The 23,638-nt window shown below is 37.4% G+C and overlaps 1 protein-coding gene across 1 annotated transcript in view; it reads left to right on the forward strand.

Annotated features, from left to right (window-relative positions):
- Nucleotides 1-23,638, forward strand: part of LOC126412202 (von Willebrand factor A domain-containing protein 8) — a 251,832-nt gene that overhangs the window by 139,465 nt on the left and 88,729 nt on the right. The window contains exons 19-20 of the mRNA XM_050081684.1: nt 9,414-9,565; nt 18,862-19,097. Of these exons, the coding sequence (XP_049937641.1) occupies nt 9,414-9,565; nt 18,862-19,097 (388 nt within the window). The remainder of the gene's footprint in view (nt 1-9,413; nt 9,566-18,861; nt 19,098-23,638) is intronic.

Genomic DNA, 23,638 nt, shown 5'->3' on the forward strand with positions numbered 1-23,638 from the left:
TATGGAGGTTGGGGAGGAGGATCTTTTTGAGAGAGGACACGAGGGCAGTTCGGAGAAAGGTGGCAGTGCTGGACTGTACGGCACAGGACAAGGGGGGTTCTGGATAGTATGGCACAGGACGAGGGGAGTCTTGGACAGTATGGCGCATCGGACGCACAGTTGCGGGAAAGACTTGGAGAGTGTGGAGCAGTTTGCGCGTGATCACGAGAGATAGAAATACTTTGGAGATCCGACTTGTAAACTTGTGAGATTTCCGTGGCTTCTTCAGTGAAGACTTAGTGTGCATTCAGAAGTGAATATCTCACGAACTATGTTGTCGTTCATAACTAATTGCATGCAGTAGGAATCTATTGTTTCCCTGTCATTCAACTTATGTTTTATTTAATTTTTGGACCATCGACACCAATAAGTGTTTTGCAGAAATATACCGCATTCTCAAAAGTACTTCTACTATTGTACTCATCATTTAAAACAGTACCTGCAGATTTTATTTAATTGCAATTTTTCTTTTATAAATTTATATGTTACTTTATAATTCACAGTTGCCGAGTTATAGAAACCTCCAACCATTCAATTCATGTGTGAATTCTTATTGTATAGTGTAGACTCAGCAGTATTTGGCATGTAATGTGGCAACTACGTATCAAAGCCCATAGACAACAAAACCAGCCAAAACTATTAATATTGCAACTCTGAGTCGGAGCGAACGTAGTTGAGGGCCATCACACCACCTCATTTCTTTTGTTATTTTCAAAGCCCACAACATGATCAATGTTTTCGAAATCCATGCTGGTTGGCATTGAGAAGGTTATTCTTTTCAAGATACCTTATTATGTTTGAGCTCAGAATATGTTCTAAGATTCTACAACAAATTGCTGTCAGGCATACTGTTTGGTAGTTTTGTGGATCACTTCAACTACGCTTCTTGTAGATGTGTGTGACCTGTGCCTTTATCCCAGAACTGGGCATGGTTTTTTGTTCAAGGGATCTACAATAGATTTTAGGAGAAGAGGTGCTAACTCAGCTGCAAATTCAGTATATAATCTGACAGGGATTCCATTGAGCCTTTGAGCTTTGTTCAGTTTTAATGATTTCAGGTCTTTCTCGACACCACTGGCACTAATACTCATTTCATTCACCTTTTCAGTGGTACAAGGATTGAATTGGGGCAATTTTTCTGAGTTATCCTTTGTAAAGGAACATTTGAAAATGGAGTTAAGTGTTCCAGCTTTTGCTCTGCTACCCTCAATTTCAGTTTCTGTCTCATTCAGTAGGGACTGGACACTAACTGTGGTGCCACTAAGAACCTTTACATATGCAGTAATCTCTGTTCCTTTAGAAATTTCTTTACAGTGACTGTATACTGTGGAGGTCCCTCCCATTCTATGGCTGTGTGCATTTACCGCATGTCGCTGTGTAAGGTGGGTGACCTTGAGCAGGACTTAGCCGCTGCGCGAGGCTGTTGCGCAATACGCGTCCTAGTATTCCTAGACGCGTGTTGCAGAATAATTCACTTCCGGTCCGCCATTACTCTCTGGGAGCGCGCTACTTCCTGCCGCGCCCAGGGCCACGCCCTGATAAGCTTATCGCTCTGACGTCATGGGCCTGTCGAGTCTCGCTCGTGAGATCTCCGTTTTGCTCATTCGACTCGAGGCAGCCGCACGAAGCACACAGCCATGCCGTCCCGTCGCAAAAGATACTACAGGAGGCAAAGGATGCCAGTATATAAAACCATGGATACTTTTGGTTTTGTTCCCAATGATGTTGTTCAAGAAGAGCTACTGAGTGGTCCTATTAAATTTGTAGGATCTATCCAGTACATGGTCAACTATTAAATTAAACTTGAAGCAGGGTTCCTCTACGTGCTCCTGACCTGTGTTGAAAATTTGAAGTTCCTTGTTAAGATATGACACTACTGATTTTCTATCTAGTTTACTGAACATATATATCTTTCTGCTTGCTTTAGTTGTCCTTTGTTCTTTTGTAATCATTGTTGCAAAACCTTGTCATGCTCATTGATATCACTTTCAGTGTGGACATCCTCAAAGACATCAGGTCTATTTGTTGCCATTAGATTCAATAAATTTCCCTCCTGAAAGTGGGGTGCTTCCTACTTACTAACTAGTTTAGCTCAAGGACATCTGTCGTTGGCCAATGGAAAGCAGAAAAATGGAATATCTCATTCCCAGAATGACATTTCTCTCTTCACTAAATATCTGATTCTGACTGTTCAGACACTTTTCAGTTTTTTTGCCTGTCATTCTTGCTAAGTAAAAATATTTTTCTAACTTTCTGTGAATTTTATTTTACTCATACCTATAGCCATTGATGCTATGACAGTTTTAAGGTAACTGGTGCTGTCCTCTATATTAACTGATTCTAAAAATTTAACCCTTTTAGTTACTAGGAAATCTAAATCACCAGAAAATTAGAGAATTTAACAAGTAAATTTTCTGATGATGCTATTGTAATATGGGCAGATTTCAGTTTGCCATCTGTAGAGTGGTAACGTGATTAAAATGTGAAAGGGATAGGCATTCAAATGAGATTATTCTGCAGATGTTTCCAGAAGCACTCTGCCACTAAATCCTCTGCGGTATCTTTTTATAAAAGCATTCAGTTAGCTTGTTTCACCCATGTTTGATGCTTACCTGACTGCTGCTGCTGATTATGGGATTAGGGACTAATCATCTAAGGTTATCATTCTCCTTTCATCCCCAGGACAGAATCTATGTACTCCATCTGCATCTAGAGTAAATTCTGTGTGCAAGTGTGAGTAAGTTTTCTAAATGTTTGTGTAGCATGTATCTGAAGTGGAATGTAGGTACCAGCCCCGTATTCACACAGTGGAATGTGGTAGACCACCTAAAATCTACAACTGACACTTGAGTTTAATCCGCCGGGCAGATTCGAACTGGGGTGGCGTGCACCTTCCTGTGTCGGAAATGAGTTCTTTAATACAGAAGGCTGTCTGGGTGAGTTTGATGCTTATCACCACTCAGATAATTTCACATTAGGAATCTGAAACAACTTTACTAGATATTGTCCAATTCTTTACAACAATAAATAGTTTGCAATCGTTGGTATTTGACGTTGTCTTGCAATAAATATTCCAATATAAATTTAAGACTTCACTGCAATTAACTTCCCATTTCAGCTAGCTTCTTCTTTCTACACAGACACTATTACCTGTAATAACTGAGATAATTCTGTACGAAAGTTCTGGTAGAAAATAAATACTTTAGAAGTAAATGAGACCAATTGCTGAAAAGCAGACACGGAGTAGTCGAGGACACACACACACACACACAAAGAAAACTCATATCAAAGGATCACTCCGTAAACCATCAAGTTTCCATAATTTTTTTGGTGCACCTGTTGATGACTCAAAACTTCTGCTTTTTGGTGAGAGTTTTCTGTTACTGGTAAAGTATTTACATTCTACTAGAACTTTTCAACAAAATTTTACCACCTGGTGGCTTCCATCCATCCTAAACCTTGTGTCATCCATCCTTTGTTATTATCTCGTAATTTATATCTGCTTTTCCTTTGCTGTATTGTCTGACCATGTTTTTCCTATGCTTTCTGTGTTGTCTTTGCTAAGTACATGCTTCACCAGTTCCAACCAATGTGATTGTGCACAACTTTTGTGACACCCTATAGCTCTGGTTGCAGCCATTGTCATACATCACATCCCTAGCTCATGCATGTGGCATCCCTTCCTCCCGAATTCCTAGCCAGCAATATGACTGCCTCGTGAGCTGCTAACCATCTAGCCTCAACCCTCATCCCTGCCTTCCACCTCTCTCTCCCTCTATCCATTTCACCTGACACAACCACCATTCCAACCTAGTCCACCTGCCAAAATGCAGCAGTGGCATCATGTCTCCAGCTGGTGCTGTGTGTGAGTGTGTGTGTGTGTGTGTGTGTGTGTGTGTGTGTGTGTGTGTGTGTAGTTGTGATTGTAACCTCACTTAATAATTGAGGGTAATTCGGGGACCTTGGATGCTCCTGCAATTAAGTAATTTTATACTCCATTTTCTTTGTCCTGTTTGCAAGAATGAAAGTTCTTGTGTGGTATTAACATGACTGATCTACTCATTTCTCTGATTATGGCACGTGATTCATCATCAACCTTACGAACTGGTTCCTATAAGCTCAATAAAAACCCATATGGCTGCCATGTGTACTGTATCACTTGGGTAGTCACATCCTTCATCTAGTGAATACTTCCCCTTTTTAGGGGTTAAGAAATCCCATTCAAGGAATTCTTAAAATCATTGACTTTTTCTCTCGGCTCTAAAATACTAAGACATACTTCCATTCTGTGTGTACTGCTAGCTGTCGTCAATAATTTAGCCAGCCCTCTAAAAGAACTAATTTTGGTCTGAGAATCTAGACAGCAGGCATACTTTATGCTGATATGAAGTACAATTTGCAGTGAGTGCAGTAAACAACTGCCATTGAAGCCTATTACATAGCTTGGATGAGAGCTTGATTTCAGCTGTGGTTGGCTTTGGATGGAAGCTATGCTAGGTCTGGAAGCTTAAAGAGGGAGGCCAAGGTGACCTTGTTGGATAGGAGGAGGGGAAGGTGGTGTTAGGGGTAGTGTTGTATATATTAGCTGTAAGAATGCGTGAGAAAGAAACCACTTTAGAGTTATTTGAATGAAAGAGTGGATAGCTTTTCCAGGATGTAGACCCAGATCTGGGGGCTGAAAAGTGGAGTACTATAAACAGATTGCAGCTGTTGGAAGTGATTTTTGTCAGAGACAGTGTTTATGTCAAGGACATGGTGGGTACAGTTTAAAGACTGAACGGTTTAGGATTTAAGGAGTAATTGGCGGAAATATGTATCCAGAGATGGGAAGTTTTAATGTGAGACTTTTAGGGGAATACCAGATGTTAAACAGGACTTGAAGGCAAGTGTGAAGTTCTGTTTGCATATGGCAAGAATATGTTTGTGGAAGGAAGGTGGGCACTGAGATATAGGATTAGGGTAAGTGGATACAAGAGATATGACTTAGAGTGTGAAAGAAAAACAAGAGCAGAACAAGGCAAAGAGCTTCTGAAAATTGGCCACTAGGGAAATATGCACAAAATAATTTACTGTAAAATAATGTGACAACAAGAGATAGTTGTTAAATATACCATAAAGATTGTTGAAAAGCAAGTAAGACTACAAGGAGACAGGAGAAAATCACTAGATGGTGAGGAACAGTAGTTAACCCCTTCACCTAAAAGCCCCAGTCATCTCACCTGAGTATATCCGGCAACTTAAGTAAAGACCTTCAAATAAATAAAACTCAACTTATGTCCATTTCAGCACTGCTAAGTGTTCCGCCACTAGAAAGCATCTGGTACTACATTTATAGAGTGTCTGTCATGTTTTGGTTGAGGTCATTACCACTTGATATTGTCTTTACTGTGTGCAGCTTTGGATACTTGACAACAAAATGCATGCTTTCAGACACTCTTCTGTACTGTTGTTAGGCAATGCTAGAGTGATCCTGAGTTTGTCATTGAATTTAGTGGCTCAAAATATTAAAAAGAATTTAATGTTACTTCATTGGAGACTGAAAGTGATGACATTTTGTCAGTTGAATGACAAGTGCTCACCAGTAGTATGAGCTAAATACATCCACCGTGCTCCAGCCAGCTCCTCCAAGATTGATGTTCACAGGAAACCATTGTGAAATACTCAGAAACTAAAAAAGATCTCGAATTTCAGGATATTTCACTTGAAGTCCAGTGCATGAGTATACGCAGGATTTGATTATTGGTGATCTTCAAAATTTTGTAACTCATTATTTTGAGTTTTAAAAGCTGTCTTTATATGTCTGCATGTAATGTCATTCATTACAGGGTGTTTTTCATTAATAAAAAATGTTACTTTAAGCAATTAATACAGAAAATAAATTATTGAGAAACAAGGAAAAATTATTGTCACAGAGAAGGAGAGGAGATTATTCAGTGATGGAAGTAAGTTGCCAAACAGTGAAAATAGTGTCAGGTATTAAAAACAGATTGCATAACAAATAAAAATATCACCAAATAAAGAAAAGCAATTGCTGGAAAAATCACCACTTGAACCTGAAGGATTTTTCCCTTATTTTTGTTTTTTCCTTTTCCCCCTTTTTCTCTATGTGTGTGTGTGTGTGTGTGTGTGTGTGTGTGTGTGTGTGTGTCAGCCAAGTACTCGGAATTTTTGAGTGTTATATTTACATGCACATCCATACTCTGCCTACTCCTGTGAAGTGCTTGGCAGAGGATACTTTGCATTGTACCACAAATTAGGGTTTCACCCCTTTCCACTTGCTTATGGAGCACAGGAAGAATAATTGTTTACAAAGGTGGTATGAAAAGTTCTCGGAAGCACCATGAGAGGTCAGCACTAGTGCAACAAGTTGTTCACCTCATATTCATTGGAAAACACGTGCCATGCCTGTAAACACATGCCACATCAGTGCTCGTGGAAGAGAGCTGTGGCAGTGACGTGGCTGTATTGTTGTTCCTGCGCAGTGATTTGGGAAGATGGAAAAAATCAAGATTTCAGCAATGATTAAGTACTTCGTAAAGAAAGGTATGAAAGCAAAGAACATTCATGCTGATTTCCAGAATACATGGGTTCTCTGGTCCTTCACATTCAACTGTTGCCACGTGGACAAATGAATTTAAATTTGGTTGGGAGAGCTTAGATGATGATCCGCAACGTGGTCGGCCAAGATGTGTCACTGCTCCAGAAATCATTGCAAAAATGCACAAAATGGTCATGGAGGATTGCCAATTGAAAGTGTGTGAAATTGCTCATGCTTGCCAGATGTCATCTGAAGGGGTATATCACATTTTAACTGAAGAATTAGAAATGAAAAAATTATCTGCAAGATGGGTGCAGCGACTCTTGATGCTGGACCAAATACGTGTGCTGTCGCCATGGAAAATCACTTGAACTATGGTATAAAATGTTGCCACATTCGCCTTATTCACCTGATATGACTCCGTCAGACTTCCATCTCTTCCCAAAACTGAAAATTTCCCTTGGTGGATGAAGATTCACTTCAAACAAAGAATTGATAGCCAGAGTTGAGAATTAGTTCGCAGGCCTGGAGGAAACTCATTTTCGAGGTGGGATCAAGGCCCTGGAACATCTTTGGACCAAGTGCATTAATCTACAAGGAGACTACATTGAAAAACAAAAAAAAGTTTCAGTGAAGTACTTTTTTTCTATTCCGTTCCAAGAACTTTTTTCAAACCATCCTCGTAGATACCTATGTGTTTACTGTAGTCTGATCAGGTGGTACATTTCAGCTCTTCTTCTATAGTAGGTGATGCTAGTTAAATTTAACTTAGAACATTCGGAGATCATATTTGATTTTCTTTCTGCCATGATGACAGTAACTTATCAGGTGAGATAATACAGTGCTTGACTACTGACACCTACAGAGGGCCGGATGCATTAACTGCAGCGAAGCCTGTGCATGAACACTAAGTTTGCGTTTGACAGTTTAATCCTATGGCATTATCTTGTGGGGTAACTGTAGTCACATACATGACATCCTATTATTGCAGAAGAGAGCCATTAGGATAATTACAAATTCTTCACATAAGGCTCACTGCAAACCCTTATTTACTAAACAAAAAATTATGACTGTAATAAACCTCTATATATACAATGTCTTAATCTTTACGAAGAAGAACCTACAAGATGTGAAACGTAGAGAAAATGTACATTATTACAACACAAGAAGCATCAAACACATATACACGCCTTACCACAGACTATCAAAATCAATAAATAGCTATGAAGTCACAGGGCACAAGCTATTTAATAAGCTGCCACATGCCATACAGGATCTTCCTGAACATACATTCAAAGAAAGACTGCATGAATGGTTTATTGCCCACCCGTTCTAGGATATCAATGAATTCTTCAACTGTAAAATGCAGTAATCCAACAGATGACCCACTGTACATTTATTGTAATATAAGCTAAAATATTTCAGTAGTCAATACCTTATCACACTGTATTATAAATTGTAACTTCATTTGACGTTGTCAATTGCTGTAATGGCCTAAAGACAATAAAATCTTTATTATTATTATTATTATTATAGTATGGTGTTTGACGAAGGTTGTTGTGGAACTGATTAGTGCAACATTCTGTGCAGTACAGCAACATGTCTGCAAGACATCATTTGAGTGCTTACGAGTATGACATCTCACTCCTAGGCAGATTGCTGCAGACCTTGTGATTGCTACCGGTCCAATTGTCTCTGCCAGAGCCATTTTGCGGTGATTAAATCAGGCTGGTCTGCATGCTTGGAAGCCTGTTAAATAGTTCCCATTTCAACCACGCCAGCGTCGAGAAAGAGTTCATTGGTGTAGGGAGCATGTTACTCAGGGTCGGCATCAGTGGTCCAGAGTGAAGAATCCCACTTCACTATGGCAACTGATACTGGCCACTAGCTGGTGTAAGAGAAAGGGTAACATGTTACCCACCACAAAATGTTCATGAACATAATGGGTATGGCCTAGATGCCATAGTGTGGGGAGGCATTGTGCACGATGGCTGAAGACTGCTTCATATCCTTGCATGAGGTACTGTTAAAGCACAGTGGTATCGCAGGGAGATTATTGTTTATCACATTCGTCTGTTTAGAGGTTGCAGTAGGTCCTACTTTCTGTATATGGAAAACAATGCCCACCTACACAGGACTGCTGAGGTGTGGAATACACTGGAAAGTGAAGATTTGGAACATATGGAATGGTCTGTGTACTCCATAGCTGTAAACACTATAGATTGTGCCTGGGGTGCTCTTGGCAGATGTGTTTGTTAATGAACACTGTGTCCTCAAACCGTGCGAGAAGTGAAAACCATCTTGAGAAGGGAGTGGGACAATATCACGCAGTAGTTTGGTAGCCAGAATGAATAACAGGTGCAAAATGTAATTTTATTCAGTAGAAACAAAACTTTGATTGTAATTAGCAATGTATAGTAGTTGTTCACGTTTCAGCTTTTTTTTTTTCTTTTGCTTTTTTTTTCTGGACTGATAGCAAAATTGTTTTTCCCCCCTCATATTATTGTTCAATCAGCAATTTGGGCAAATGTCCTCAAAGTGAGGGTGCATTCTGTAATACTGTAAAATAATGAAATATATCTCACTTATTTTAATTTTGTCCATTGTGTGATCACAGTTGTAAATTAATAATTTAAGAGTGTACAGGATAGTTCAGCTCAATCACAAAAAACAAAAACTGCATCATTTGAATATATTTTTGTTGTTCAGTACATTGTTAGCTGAATTCCCACTAAAATATGAATGTGTTGTGAAATATTAGTTGCACAATTTAAAATGTAGTAAGGTCATCGAAGGAAGTAATTTAGTATTCAACTGAAATTTTATTTCTGTGCAGGTTTTCCCACACGAGGGCTTGGTAAGTGTAGTTCGCAACGTTTTCGACTTTGACAGCTACAGTCCAGAGGCACAGGAGACTGTCATACAGATACTACAGAAGCATGGAATTCCCATGGGTGCCAGCCCATCAGACATCCGTCTAGCAAGAGAGTAAGCAATTCACTCAGAAGGTGGCTGCATCAAACAAACTGAGAGAAAGTGTCTGTACTTCACAAGAGAGTTTGAAAATCCATTGCCCATTCTCATATTTCCTACCACCTACTAAGTGTTGATAAAATATTTGCTTTTGTTGCAACAGTTTTTCTGTGTAATATTTCTCTTTGTATCCAGTATTATGTGAAATGTGTCAATAAAATTTCATAAACTCACTTTTCCTTAAATCATTTTTTACTTTTTTTCTCTTTTAGCTCATAGTCATAAACCAATTTGATGTAATAACAATAATAGAAAAGTCTCCCATTCAGTACCCAGTAACTTACTTATAAATATTTTGGGGAAACTGATTTTACAAAAATACGTCTCTTATAGCACATAACACCCACTTTTGCCCTGTTTGTGGATGCTATTGGTAATGGCATGGACATGTTCTAAATTCTCCATTTCTCTCATATAAATTTGTGATACCTCATAGTATCCTATATTTTTTTGGCATCTTGTCCAGTATTTGCTTCTTCTTCCCTGTAATTCTGTCACTGCCAATTGTTCTCATTTATTCCTCTAGTTATTTGCCATATATATGAAATTTCAACTGTCTTTCTGCCGTTCGTCTCCTCTGGTTTTCAGATAGTGTCTGTTTTCCTTTTGCTAGTTTTCAAAGTTAACATTTTCCTGCCTTTTAGTATGTATTTGTCTGCTGCCTGTAAAATGTAAGCCTTTTATATCTTTATTTAATCATTTTAATTTTGGGTATTATTTTCTTACAGATCCCAAAGATCTAACAACCCACATATAACTAAGTGTATGTTCCATTCGTGTTTCTGGTGTGTGGTGCTACACGGATTTGAAGGATGACAAAACACAAAATACTCACTCCAAAGAATAAGTTTTGTTATTTACAAGATTTTTCAGTAAGATTGATAGGGTTTCCAACTGAGTTAAAAGAAAAATTTTGCCTGCGGACCTAATTATCTTCAGATTCTCCAAGCAGTGATTTTGGTCTGTCCCCTATCTGGATTTGAACCATGTTAGTTGGAGTCCATGCAGTGTGCACAAATAAAATCACTGTTCAGGATACCTTAAGAAAATGCCTAGATTAGTATCTGAAATATTTGTATGCAAATTAGAATTGCCAGTTAACTGAAAACCCAAAAACATACCATCCAGATTTTCCTATTTGTAAGTATATTTTTGACTCATATCACAAGTTAATTTATTGATGAGCAAAACCACAAGCATACACAGTGCTGCTCAGTAATTCATAAAAAATTTATTTATAGCATAGTACAACTTTAACTCGGTTATATTCCATTCCATTTCTCATCATTATATTACCACCTCTGAATTGAAACGTTCTGTCATAGTGGTGTGTGTACTGATGTTGGCTAACCTGGCAAACTAATACTTGGAGATAAGCAAATGCAAATATGTGTTATGAGGAGGATTTGTATACTCTTCTCCAGTGGCTTATTTTGTTAAGCATTCCCAGAAAAAATGAGTTTGAATTTATGTCAAGTACACAGTTCTTATCTGCCTAGTAAGCTAAATCATAACAAAGAAATTGACATTGTGCAAAATAAAGTGAATTGATTCAAAATATGCTTTTTATAAGAAAAGTAAAGCGGGTCATTTTCTTTAACAAAATAAAACAAACGTTGATAGCTGCAAAGCGTATGGTTACAGTGAACTGACGTCTTCTTGGAATGTCAAAGAATGCTATTCAAGGAAGAAAAAATTAGAATAATTGCACAATATGTCACAGAATATAAATTTTGGATATATTGATGGCTAGCCATATCCATTGTTTGATCTGAATGGCTTGTTTAGAAATTAGATAATAAAAGAATAAAATTTTGAATTTAGATTTGAAATGGAAAATGAAATTTGGAACTTGATGTTCAACTAGATGTATAGTTTTTACTTTCAGACAGTCACTTACTTTCTACAGTCTTCCACATTTACATGTGATTAAATGCAGCTTATCATTCAGTAACTAGACACGACATAGAATGTATGATAAATTTTAAGGAAATATCTTTCATCTATTGATGCCAGTACATGAACAGTAGATGTTTTTAAACTCTGCCATGAAGAAAAAAATTACATTTACTCTAATCAGAGCAAATGAGATGTGTCGAGCTTCAAAGCGTTCATAATTGATATTCGTAAAAAACAACTGATTTTACTCCTGACTACCTCTAAATATCAAGTGCTACAAAGCTTTGCGATTAAGAGGGGATTTCTGCAGCTGAATATAATGCATCCTCCGTGCAATATGGCTAGTTTTTTCAGTTACAGCACTAGATAATAAGTGATTTTTGTGTAGCATATTTATTCTTTCTGTGAAGTTCCTTAGGTTTAGGGGTGACCATAGTTTTAACTGTTTTCTGTCATGGGCAGACAAAAGTGGAAGACCTGCCATAAAGCAAAATACCATACAACTACTACTATTCTGTCATTACATGCCAACTAAATGATCAATTGACAACAGTATTTCATTTCCAGAGTGGTTCCAGAAGAAATAAACAAGCCACGTGCAAAAGCGCATGTAGGCTTTTCCTTCCTCCTGTTTTGCTTCTGCAAGTACTTTGTGCTAAAGTCTGCTGCACTTGAAAAATATACACTGTGTTTCAGAAGTGATAGTCAATATTCAGGGATATGACAGGAATGATCATTCAAACAAAAAGTTCAAGTAAACATGGGCTCTAAAATTCTATGAGCAATTCTTGATCTTTGATACTGTGAAACAAATCTCTTCTAATGCAAGCTATTTGCTTTCCTTATTTTGGAAAGTGGTACTATGGACCAAAACAAGAAAAAAATGAACAGTATACATGTGCTGTAAAATGTATACAGTTAGAGGTATGAGCACTTGCTCATCTTCACTACTTTGGAACACAACTCTTTTAATGAACAAGTGCTCATACCTTTTAAGGTATGCATTATAGAGTACATGTTTACTGGACTTTTTTTCTTGTTTTGGTCCATACCACCACTTTGCAAAATATGGAACACAAAGAGCCTGCAGTAGAAGAGATTTGTTTCACAGTATCAAATATCAAGAATTGCTCGTAGCTCTTAAGATATGTGTTTTAGAGCCCATGTGTACTTGACTTTTTTGTTTTGAATGATCATGGGTTCATATCCTTGAATATTGACCATTACTTCTGGCACATCCTGTAGAAGACTACATTGTTCTCATTATAAAGGGTCTAATTTCTAAAATTTTAAGTGCTGGAACACACCTCTTCAACCCCTTGTGGTTTTTGAAAACTTGTGATAAAAAGTATAATGAGAAATCATTTTTTACAAAATACTGTTGCGAAATTCAGGTTTTTAAAGCCTAATTTCTTATAATCAGAGCAATAGAACCACAAGATTTAATATGAAAAACAGGTGCTATGGTCTGTCCCTATAGCAGTGCCGCTTTGCTCCCTAGCTGTGCTTGATACATATCGGCCAGCACTAGTCAGTAGTCTTCTTGAGTGTGGCATCATGTTTTCAAATGATGGCCTGCTTAGTGAGCTGAAGTTTTGGGTGTAGGCTTGTGTATCTAGAAATGAAATTTCTGAAAACTTAAATTTTCTCATTGAGATATTCCATACATTAACATGTTTTTCTAGTTACACAGTACCTTGCCCATGCTCCTGTTCATCGCATCACGTTGGTCACCCATTACCACGTTCACTGGTGTAAATTATAGTTACTTTAAAATTTAATACATGTATACTATTTTAAATCTCTGGTGGCGATTTGTTCTAGTAAGTTCGAAAAACTTCCGTTGAGGTGCTGAAACACCATTTTGGCCAAAATTATGCTGCGATTACAAGCATTGATAAACTGTAAACATATGACCAGATGTCAGAATGGTGTCTCCTATTTCAAATTCTTGCAGAATGCTATCTTATTGATCAATAAACTAACAGCATAACTGACAATGTTTTTTTGTCACATTATTGTGTGGTAGGAATAATGATAACATTATGCAATATTGCAGTGCCTGTGTTATTCCAAACTATGGTGTAAAGTTCCTTTGGACATGCATGCATGTCAGAAGGGACAGGCACTGTGATGACTACAGCCATCATGAATTACATGAAATGTATTCACAGTTATGAATATGGACTACCACCAGCTGTACCAGGTGTACCGGTATGAAATGAGCGTTAAGATACAAAATGTGTCAATAGGGAACATTTGTTGTGAACGAGCCTTAATTAATTTTTTTTTTTTTTTTTTGGTTGGTATGACATCTGTCAAAGATATTTAGTATACATCAAGTCATGGAACAAACGACATCATATGTTTTCATTGTGTTAACAATGTCGGGTTTTGTACCAGAAAGTGATGATATGCGGAAATCATTAATTTTTTGTTTTCATTTGAAAAAAAGTGCTGCAGAGTCACATCGAATGCTTGTCGAGGCATATGGTGATCATACTCTATCAGAAGCAACATGCAAAAGACAGTTTCAATGGTTCAGAAATAATGATTTTGATGTAAGAAATGAAGAATGTGGAAGACCACCAAAAATGTTCGAAGACACCGAATTGCAAGCAATATTGGATGAAGATGATACTTTGAGTCAGAAGCAAATGGCAGAAATGCTAAATGTTGCACAACAAACAATTTCTGACTGTTTCAAAGCTATGGGAAAGATCCAAAAGTGTGGAAAATGGGAGCCACATGAATTGAATGAAAGACAGAGTGAAAATTGAAAAACCATTTGTCAAATTTTGCTTCAAAGACATGAAAAAAAATCAATTTTGCAGTGAATTGTTACTGGCGATGAAAAATGGATTTATTTTAAGAATCCTAAATGGGAAAAATCGTGGGTTAATTCGGGACAACCATCAACATCGACTGCAAAACCAGATCAATTCAGCAAGAAGACAATGGTCTGTGTTTGGTGGGATCAGAAAAGTATGGTGTATCATGAGCTTCTAAAACCTAGTGAAACTGTGAATACTAATCGCTACAGACAACAAATGATCAATTTGAACTATGCATTGATCGAAAAAAGACCAGAATGGACCAGAAGACATGGCAAAGTAATTTTTTTACACAACAATGCACCTGCACACAAAGCAAAACTGGTTCAGGATACAATCAAAACACTTGGCTGGGAGCTGCTACCACACTCACCGTATTCACCAGACTTGGCCCCTTCCGACTACCATTTGTTTTCATCAATGTGACATGCGTTGGCTGAGGAAAACTTCGATTCCTACGAAGAAGTCGAAAATTGGGTGTCTAATTGGTTTGTTTCAAAAGACGAACATTTCTATTGGCGTGGTGTCCACAAATTGCCAGAAATGTGGTCAAAATGTATAGAAAGTAATGGTCAGTACTTTGAATAAAATGTTTTTACTTTTCAATTCAAAATTAGTGTTTCATTTTCACAAATAAACGCTCATTTCATACCGGTACATCTGGTATAATGGAATGACAACAACGAAAATTTGTGCTAGACTGGGACTTGAATTAGGATTTCTTGCTTATCGCAAGCGTTCACCTTACCATTTAGTTACCACAGCACAACTCGTGTCTAGACCTAAACTTTCATAAGTCGTCAACCATGTGTCAACATCGTGTACTTGTACACCCATTATGTATATTCCCACACAGGGGAGACATTTTACTTGAAAGTTGTTTACCCAGTGTCAGCAGATAACTATGCAGTGTGTGTGTTATTCCGAATTACGGTGTAAAGTTCCTTGGGGCATGCATACATACATAATATACATAATGGTTGTACGAGTCCAGGATGTTGCCATATGGTTGACAATGCATGGTAGTTTGGGTCTGGCCATGAGTTGTGCACGGGTAGCCAACCGGCAACATGACTGCTCGTGATAAGCAGGAAATCCAGGTTCAGTCCTGGCCCAGTACAAATTTCCATTGTCGTCATTCCATTATACAGCTGATGGCAGTCCATAATCGCTACTGAAATAACATTTCATGTATTTAATGACAATATTATCAGTGCAAGAAATGTTGCATAGGTATGTGATACACATCACATTGAGTTTAGACTCTAGTAACTGGCATGAGAGATAAGGTTTTCAATTAGTTCATTTTTTGCCGTTTTTTAGAGAAAGATAGTAAAATAGTGGTTGTGAATGATATAAGGGCTCATCTCTTCATAAGTAAAACAAAAACAAATTCACTTTAATAGATATAGCCCCACTCTCTATGTTGGAAAACGTTTATTACTTCCATCTGCCAGGAGGTTGATGTTCCACTTAATGGAATATGATGAAAGAAATCCATAGACAGTATGGGATATTGGCATTACCCTTTAAACTGACTGATTCAGTGATTACAGTTATACAGTCATAGTGATAGGAAAAAGACACTCATTGAAGACATGCAGGGAAAAATGGGCTAACTCACAGTATTTATAAATGGAGAAAAATGGGGTAGCGTAAATGAGGCTGGAAGAAAAATATCGATCTATTGAATTCTTATGTTCTGAACGGAAATCCATGCAGTAGGACCAGTTATTGTGTCTGATCTGTCATATCCTTTATATTGGAATGTAACATGAAAAATAATAATTAATAAAGAAGTACAATAATACTTAACTGTAGTAAAAAGTACTGTAAAAGGGGAAAATTAAAGGTAACGCATCACATATGGCTCAACTAGATTGAGCTAATGGCCACTATCATATTCTGATGTTGCAAAACAATGCACCTATTGATGAAAATAATGACCATAACAGAATTATAAGTTTTTGAATATTATGAGCCCATTTTCAGATTTTCGTTGGCAGTAGTAGACTGTTTAACCGGGAAGTTCTGTTTTGATTCTAGTTCTTTCTTTTTCTGACCATTTTTCTCACATGAAATTCACATCTTAAGGTGATAACAAAGCCAATATTGAAAAACTGTTGTTGCTGTCTTTGCACCTATCTTGATAAAGATTGTACATTTTACTCATGTTTGGATCTGCACACAGATACATGATATTGGGATTCTTTTTCCTGGATTAGTGACTTGACTGCATAGGAAAACTATTTACTCATACGTGAGTCCATGCACATTTTTGGTCCTCCTTGTTGCATTTATTTGGCCAATTGTTACGTCTCCCCACTTATCCACTTTAAATAAAATATTTAGCCTTTAATGTCAAGTTACATACAAATTTATCAATGTGAGTGTGTGTCTGGTGTTTTTTTTTTTTTTTTCCTGATGAAACACAGAAACTAACTTCAGGAGTTCCAGATGTTTTCTTTTGTTGATTCACATGGAATAGGTGTCCACTGCTTATACCGAAGATTACTAGACAAGCTTTCTTACAAATCTGAACATCTACTTCGCCTACAGTAACCTTATAGATGTTGGCTGTCTGTCGCCCACTCCTGTCTGGATCATCAGTTTACCTCCACGTCACAGGATACATATTCACACATCCAGACATATAAGAATTTTGAAAAATCATTGTTATTTAGATTTTAGAAATAACAAAACAACTTCTCCTGTGTACCTGCAGGTACAACCTCAAAGCATTTTCTTGTGTAGGCTCAATCTGTATCATGTGATTTTACCCTTTTCACTACACCTTTATAATTACTGTATTCTTTACCACTGTTTTGCTTCTTGTTCTCAACTTCTTTGTGCCAGTTCTTTGGTTTACACTTCCTCTTTTGACTATTTCCATTGATTTTTCACACTTTCATCATAGTTTCCCATTTCTACATCCACCATGTTCATATTTTGTATTCAGTACTGAATGTGCCAGCTGAACACTTCAAACGTGCTAAAATAGGTTCATAAAGTGATTAATATTATATATTACACAAGCATTATATTTCGTGTTTACACTTTTATTAATTCCAATGTAATCTTTCTTAGCCCCCAAACCTTTTCAAATTACAGTTAATTTTTTGTTGTTTGTTTATCATATAGCACAGTATTGGGTATCCTGTTACTCAGCTATTCAGCTTCTTTCCTGTGGAGGGAAGCTGGAGTGCAGCAGAAGGTTAGCATATTTTTGACATTACAGAAATCGTATCTGGTGAAATGCAAGAAATTCTCTGCATTGTATTACGTCCTAATGTGATAATTAGGGGTGACACCAATGTCAGTTTTGATAATTCCTATACCAGCAACAGATGGTAGCACTTATCTCTAAGTTTTTACGTTTGAGGGTTAGCCAGTTTTCCTCCACATGTCTTCTATTGTAGCATTGTGCTTCTAAATGAAAACCTTAGATTTCATGATGCACGCGTTAATAAGACACGCTGGTAGGAATCCAGGTAGGATGTGTAGGAACATCTATTATTTCCTCCAGATCTTGCGAAATTTGGTTAAAGCAAATTTGCTACTCCATTGAAAAAATTATACAATGGAAAATCCAAGATGGAATAACAGCAATGTTGTGAAAAGGTTAGTTTGCTACTCAGAAAATAGAGATGATGTTGAGTAGCAGATCTGTACAACAAAAAGACTGCTATACATTTTATCTTTCGGCAACAAGGCCTTCTTCTAAATTAGAAAACACACACACATTTCACAAGCACAACTCATACATACATAACCACTGTCTCTGGCCACCTAAGTGCCGGAAGCTTAAATGTATTGCAGTCATTTTGTTTTGCCTCTGTGACTCAACATTACCTTTATATGGTGAGTAGCAATCTTTTGTGCTCCAATGAAAAAGTTTGAAACATAGTACAGGAACATTTGAATGCAAAAAGGTAAATCCATGCCCTTTCATGACAAAAGTGCAGTCATTCATGTCTGCCAAACCTTAATGCAAACTATCTGCAAATTTAATTTAATGAATATTATGACTTCTGATTAATTTTTTTTAGCTTAGCTATAGTCTTACAATGGACAAGACACCTATCTTGCATTCTGTGGTTGTATGAGGCTCGTAATTTAACAATAAATATTTGATTTCATAAATAACACAAAAATTGTGTAGGAAAGTAAATTGTGCACATCATTTTCAGGTAAATAGAAGAAATGGAGTCAGTGCCTTAAATATTGTTGTTCACATGAATGTAATTAACTTTTTTTTATCATCTTGTGGAAGTATCATCTTTTGTGAACATAATAGGAAGAACATCCAGTGGAGCCTGTATAGCAGCAAGTAATATGATGGACTAACAGTGACTTAAAGAGTACAAATGTATAAGTGTAATCGGTACAAGTCTCAGTTTTCAGATTGAGAGTAAATTCAAAATTATATAGAAGATGTCATCAGTTTTTTATTAATTACATGTTGTAGTGAGACTACTTTGCTTCTTAGTTATGTGAAGCAATGGGGAATTGTTGCAGATTCCCAATGTCAGCACCTCAACTTACTGGGGAGTGGAGGTTATTGTCTTCTGTTGGTCGACAAGTATCTGTTGAGGAGCATTTTGTGAAGACTGGACGTCCGAGCCGAGTGGCCACTCGCACATATCCCTTGGATGTTGTGCAGGCACGTGGTGCTGTTTTCACAGAGTTGCAGTCATACTGGGCTTTACCTTTGGAGGAAACTAGCATTGTAGCAGGGCTCACAGTTACCAAAGGTGAGTACACCAGCACTACATCTTCAGGGTAAAAAGGCATTTTGATAAAAACAAACCAAAGTAATTTGTAATTTTTCCCTTTTCTGTTCCTTTCCATCTGTCTCTGCTACAATGTTTCTAAAATTAAAAATATTTCTGTATGATCTTCATTTCCTAAGCAGTTGACTTTGCTGCTTTATTTCACCTGGTGGACCTCAGTGTTCTTAAATATACCATATTCTTAAGCTTCATTTCTTACCTTCTTGCTTAGTGAATCTGTTTCTCTGACTTTTTGTTGTGTTCCTTTCTAATTTTGTGTCTGGCTTTACTCTCCATTTTGTTCCTGCGTGCTTTAAGATTGCCACATCCTATACAGTTTGCGTATTGTTTGATAAAATATAACCTAGTATATTGTTAGTCCTATCTGGTATTTGACAAATCTATTTTCTGTTTAAAAAATGGTTCCATTCCATGCTGGGCGCCTGGCACAGCAACTGATTATGAATTTCTTGAAATAATGCAGTCTTTTTAAAGTATTTTCTGTTTGTTTCCTTCTACATACATAAATTCTGAAGTCTTATGTTAAAGACAAATGTGTTCTTCTCTGCAGTCTCCTGTTTTATGATGTCTGTCAAGTCAGGCTGGTTGTGTGGTGTGATGTCTGCTGTCTTAACCAAACTTTTCCACTGAAGTATATTTCCTTTGGTGTTTGCCCTACTTTCGTATTAAAATTTCTCATTACACTGGTCTACAAATTTATACTTTGCAATGTTGCATCATTTTTGGTGATTCTCATGTTTTTCTTTATATGTTAAGTTCAATAGTAGTGTTTCCCTCTATCACATAAGGTTTCTCACAAAGTAATGATGAGGATGCTGAAAATTCGTATGAAACACATACTTCCATGAAAGCGTTAGTGGGGGAGGGGGAAAAAAAAAAGTGGAAAATAAGACATTGCCAACACTACAATCAAGTATGGAGTTCTTTAGTGCTAATACAGAGGCATAAATCTTAATATCTCTTTTTTTCACTCAAAGCTCCATTTTGAACTTATGTGCACTGCCTGAGAACTCTCCCTGTGCAACAACCAGCAATAGTCAGCTGTCACAATGACATCCCATTGGCCCTGGTACCTTCATTCCATTTTTTTAATGTCTTGATGGAACCTTTCTCCCTGTTTCTTACTTGTAGCACGTTGGTTTTGTGGAAAATAACTGTCATTGGAACCCAGGCAGTGCTTATTTCCCAAAAATTATTTTCATCTTATTTACAGCGTATCCAAGCTGATCTTTTTATACCTTTCATTTGTTTTCAAATGTTTTATCTTTCATTAGTTTCTTCCAGCCGGTGTGGCCGAGCGGTTCTAGACGCTTCAGTCTGGAACTTCGCGACCGCTACGGTCGCAGGTTCGAATCCTGCCTCGGGCATGGATGTGTGTGACGTCCTTAGGTTAGTTAGGTTTAAGTAGTTCTAAGTTCTAGGGGACTGATGGTCTCAGATGTTAAGTCCCATAGTGCTCAGAGCCATTTGAACCATTTTTCATTAGTTCCAAATGTCGGGGCTGATGAAAACTCTTACTTTCAGCATTGTTTCTTATTGATGTGGAAACTTATTTGTCACATACTTGAAACTGTCACTGTCTTCAGGTAAAGCTTTAATAAATTATTTCATAATACTAAATGTTATGTGAAGTGGAGGCAGGAGATTTCACTTGTCCGCAAAAGAATCAAATAATATGTTTTCCTTTTTAATGTTACACTTGAATAGATTTTGTAAGTCCACTGCTTGTCTTTTGTATGATTGTCCAATTCACGTAGGATGCTGGACTTCTTGGTACAGCCTCTTTGTAATTAAGCTTATCCAGAATAAATCTTAAAGGATCATACGTCTCTTTCAAATTTACTGAAGATCCAAGAGGTGTGGAAGCACATTTGTTCCCATTGTACCGGACAGCTTTGAGACTTTTCTTGTGAATAATTGATGAAGAATATCCAATCTTGTGCCTCGTGCTGAATTCCCAACTTTAGCATCAGACCAGGGAAACTCAAGCAGTATACGAGGTCATCTTCTTTAGAAAAATGAGAAACAAACTCTTTTTCTCTATTTCTGAATCAAGACAGAGAAGTTCCAATGGCCAACTAGCACTTTTACTACAATCTAGAGGATAAAAACTGTTATGTTTTTGGAATGACTAGATAGGGAAAATGATTTTGCCTCACAACATTCCTTGACTCTGTGAAACCAGCAGAACTGTCATGTGTCTCATTCCTTGAAAGTGGAAGCACATCACACATCATTGACTCTCTCTCTCTCTCTCTCTCTCTCTATCTCTATCTCTATCTATCTATCTATCCATCTATCCATTTAGTCATTTAGTCAATTCTGACTCTTTGTGATCCCATGAACTAAGACACACTAGTTTCTTCTGTCCTGCACTTTCTCTCTCTGACTTTCCAGTTCAGAATCTGTTACTTCTGTGCTGCCATTGGTTCATCTCATCCTTTGCTGCCCTCTTCTTCATGTGTCTTCGATATTCCCCAACATTAATGTCTCTTCCATCGAATCATGTTTCCTCATAATCTGTCTGAAGTATGTCAGTGTTTGTTTCAGTTTCAGCCCTTCCAACCAGCAATATGGTGTAATACTGACCTATTCATTCGCTTTGCAATCTGTAGAATTCCAAGAACTTTCCTCCAACACCAAAACTCAAAGGTGTCTATTTTATGCTGTTCAGCCTTTTTTTGGGCCAGGTCTCACATCTATACATCACTACTGGAAACATAGTAGCCATTACTATTTGGATCTTTGTTTTAATGTTACGTATCTACTCCTTAAAACATTGTCAAGGTTAGACATTGCCTTTCTGCAAAGTAACAAGTGTCTCTTGATTTTATGGCTGCAGTCACCATCAACAGAAATCTGAGAGCTGAGGCAACTGAATGTAGAAACTACCTCCATTCTTTCTCCTCCTATATGCAATGAAGTGGTAGGTGTAGCTGCCATCATTTTCATTTTCTTGACATTTATTGTTAGAGCGCCTTTGCACTTTCTCCTTTCACTTTCAGTAAGAAGATCTTTAACTCTTCTTCACTTTCTGCCATTAGTATTATATCACCTGCATATCCAAAATTAGATTATTTTCCAAAGAGTTTTTTCCATAACAGCAAGGTTAGCTATTCATGTCAGTTCCAGAGAGCAGAAATAAAGGCATATGCAATGTATCTTATACACTTCTCATAGTGTAAATCAAGCTTTGGTGATGTTTAACTGAATTTGCTATCTTTGAATCATAATGACTGTGGGATGCTAGGAAAATTGTGAAGCATATACACAGTACTCAATTCCTGTGTTTCAGTTTTGATCTAACTACCTTCTAATAATTATTTTAACTTAGTCTCCCTAAATTTTTGTTGCTTTATATTCTTGTTCTCAGAAAGTAGCAAGGCCACTTGTTCAGAATATGAAGAAAGTAAAGGACAGAAATAGACATGAAAGCTGTCATAGGGAAGAATAGGTTATTCACTTGCTACATTCAACAGATGGAAGCTTCTGTTAGTTCTTACCACACTTTTGTTTTCAGTATCTCCTGTACTCTTTTGTTGGTTCTTTTATGAATGCACTTGTCACCAAATATTATTTCAATTTCCTTTCAACCTTTGTTACTTCCAGAGGAAGAAATCTTGTTCTAAAAAAAATATAATTTTGTATAATTATATTACCCCACCCTGTCAAAGCTGTCACACCTTTGGGTTGCAATATGTCATTTTGATGTACCAAGACAGGCCACACAGAATACACTGTAGTGCAAAACATAAGGACAAAAGAAACTTTCACCAAGTAACATAGCTCAATGAAACTTCAACCATGTATAGAAAACACAGCTACAGTATAGTACGGGAGGTAATAGAAATAAATATGCTATGAGACAAGACAATGATTATACTGAAGTCACCATGATTCCTGATGGTTTGTTGAACTTTACAAAAGGTGGGACATGATTCTTTATATGGTGTGTGGTCATCACTGGTGACAGTCCATGCTGCAACATGCTCCCATGCTAGCCACAGTGTCGTTAAGGAGTTTTAGAGGTAAGGCATTCTATTCCTACACCAGCACAGTTGACTATTACTATATTGTCATTGGTGTGTGTGTATGTGCTGCCGTATCTCTCTCCAATGCATCCTACATGTGACTGATGGGGTTTAAGTCATGGGAACTGGCAGGCCGAGTATCCTCTTGTTCCGAGAGCTCCTCCACTTGCACTCTTCGATGCGGTTGCACATTGTCAACCAAAAAAATGAATTCAGGGCTGAATGCATCCCTGAAAAGACACACATGAGGAAGGAGTACAGTGTCACAATAATGTTGATTGATGAGTGCACCATGTTCAAAGATTTGGAGGTCAGTACCCACATGCATTGTAATGCCTCCTCACGCAATCACACATGGACCACCAAAATGATCATGCTTAACTGGATGTAACTAAATATGGTTAGAGGTGGGCACATGTAATGCATCCAGAAATGTAGTGTAACATGATCGTTTTGTAGGTACAGGTGTTA

The sequence above is a fragment of the Schistocerca serialis genome, chromosome 7 (genome assembly GCF_023864345.2).
Source record: "Schistocerca serialis cubense isolate TAMUIC-IGC-003099 chromosome 7, iqSchSeri2.2, whole genome shotgun sequence".
NCBI classification, from domain to species: domain Eukaryota; kingdom Metazoa; phylum Arthropoda; class Insecta; order Orthoptera; family Acrididae; genus Schistocerca; species Schistocerca serialis.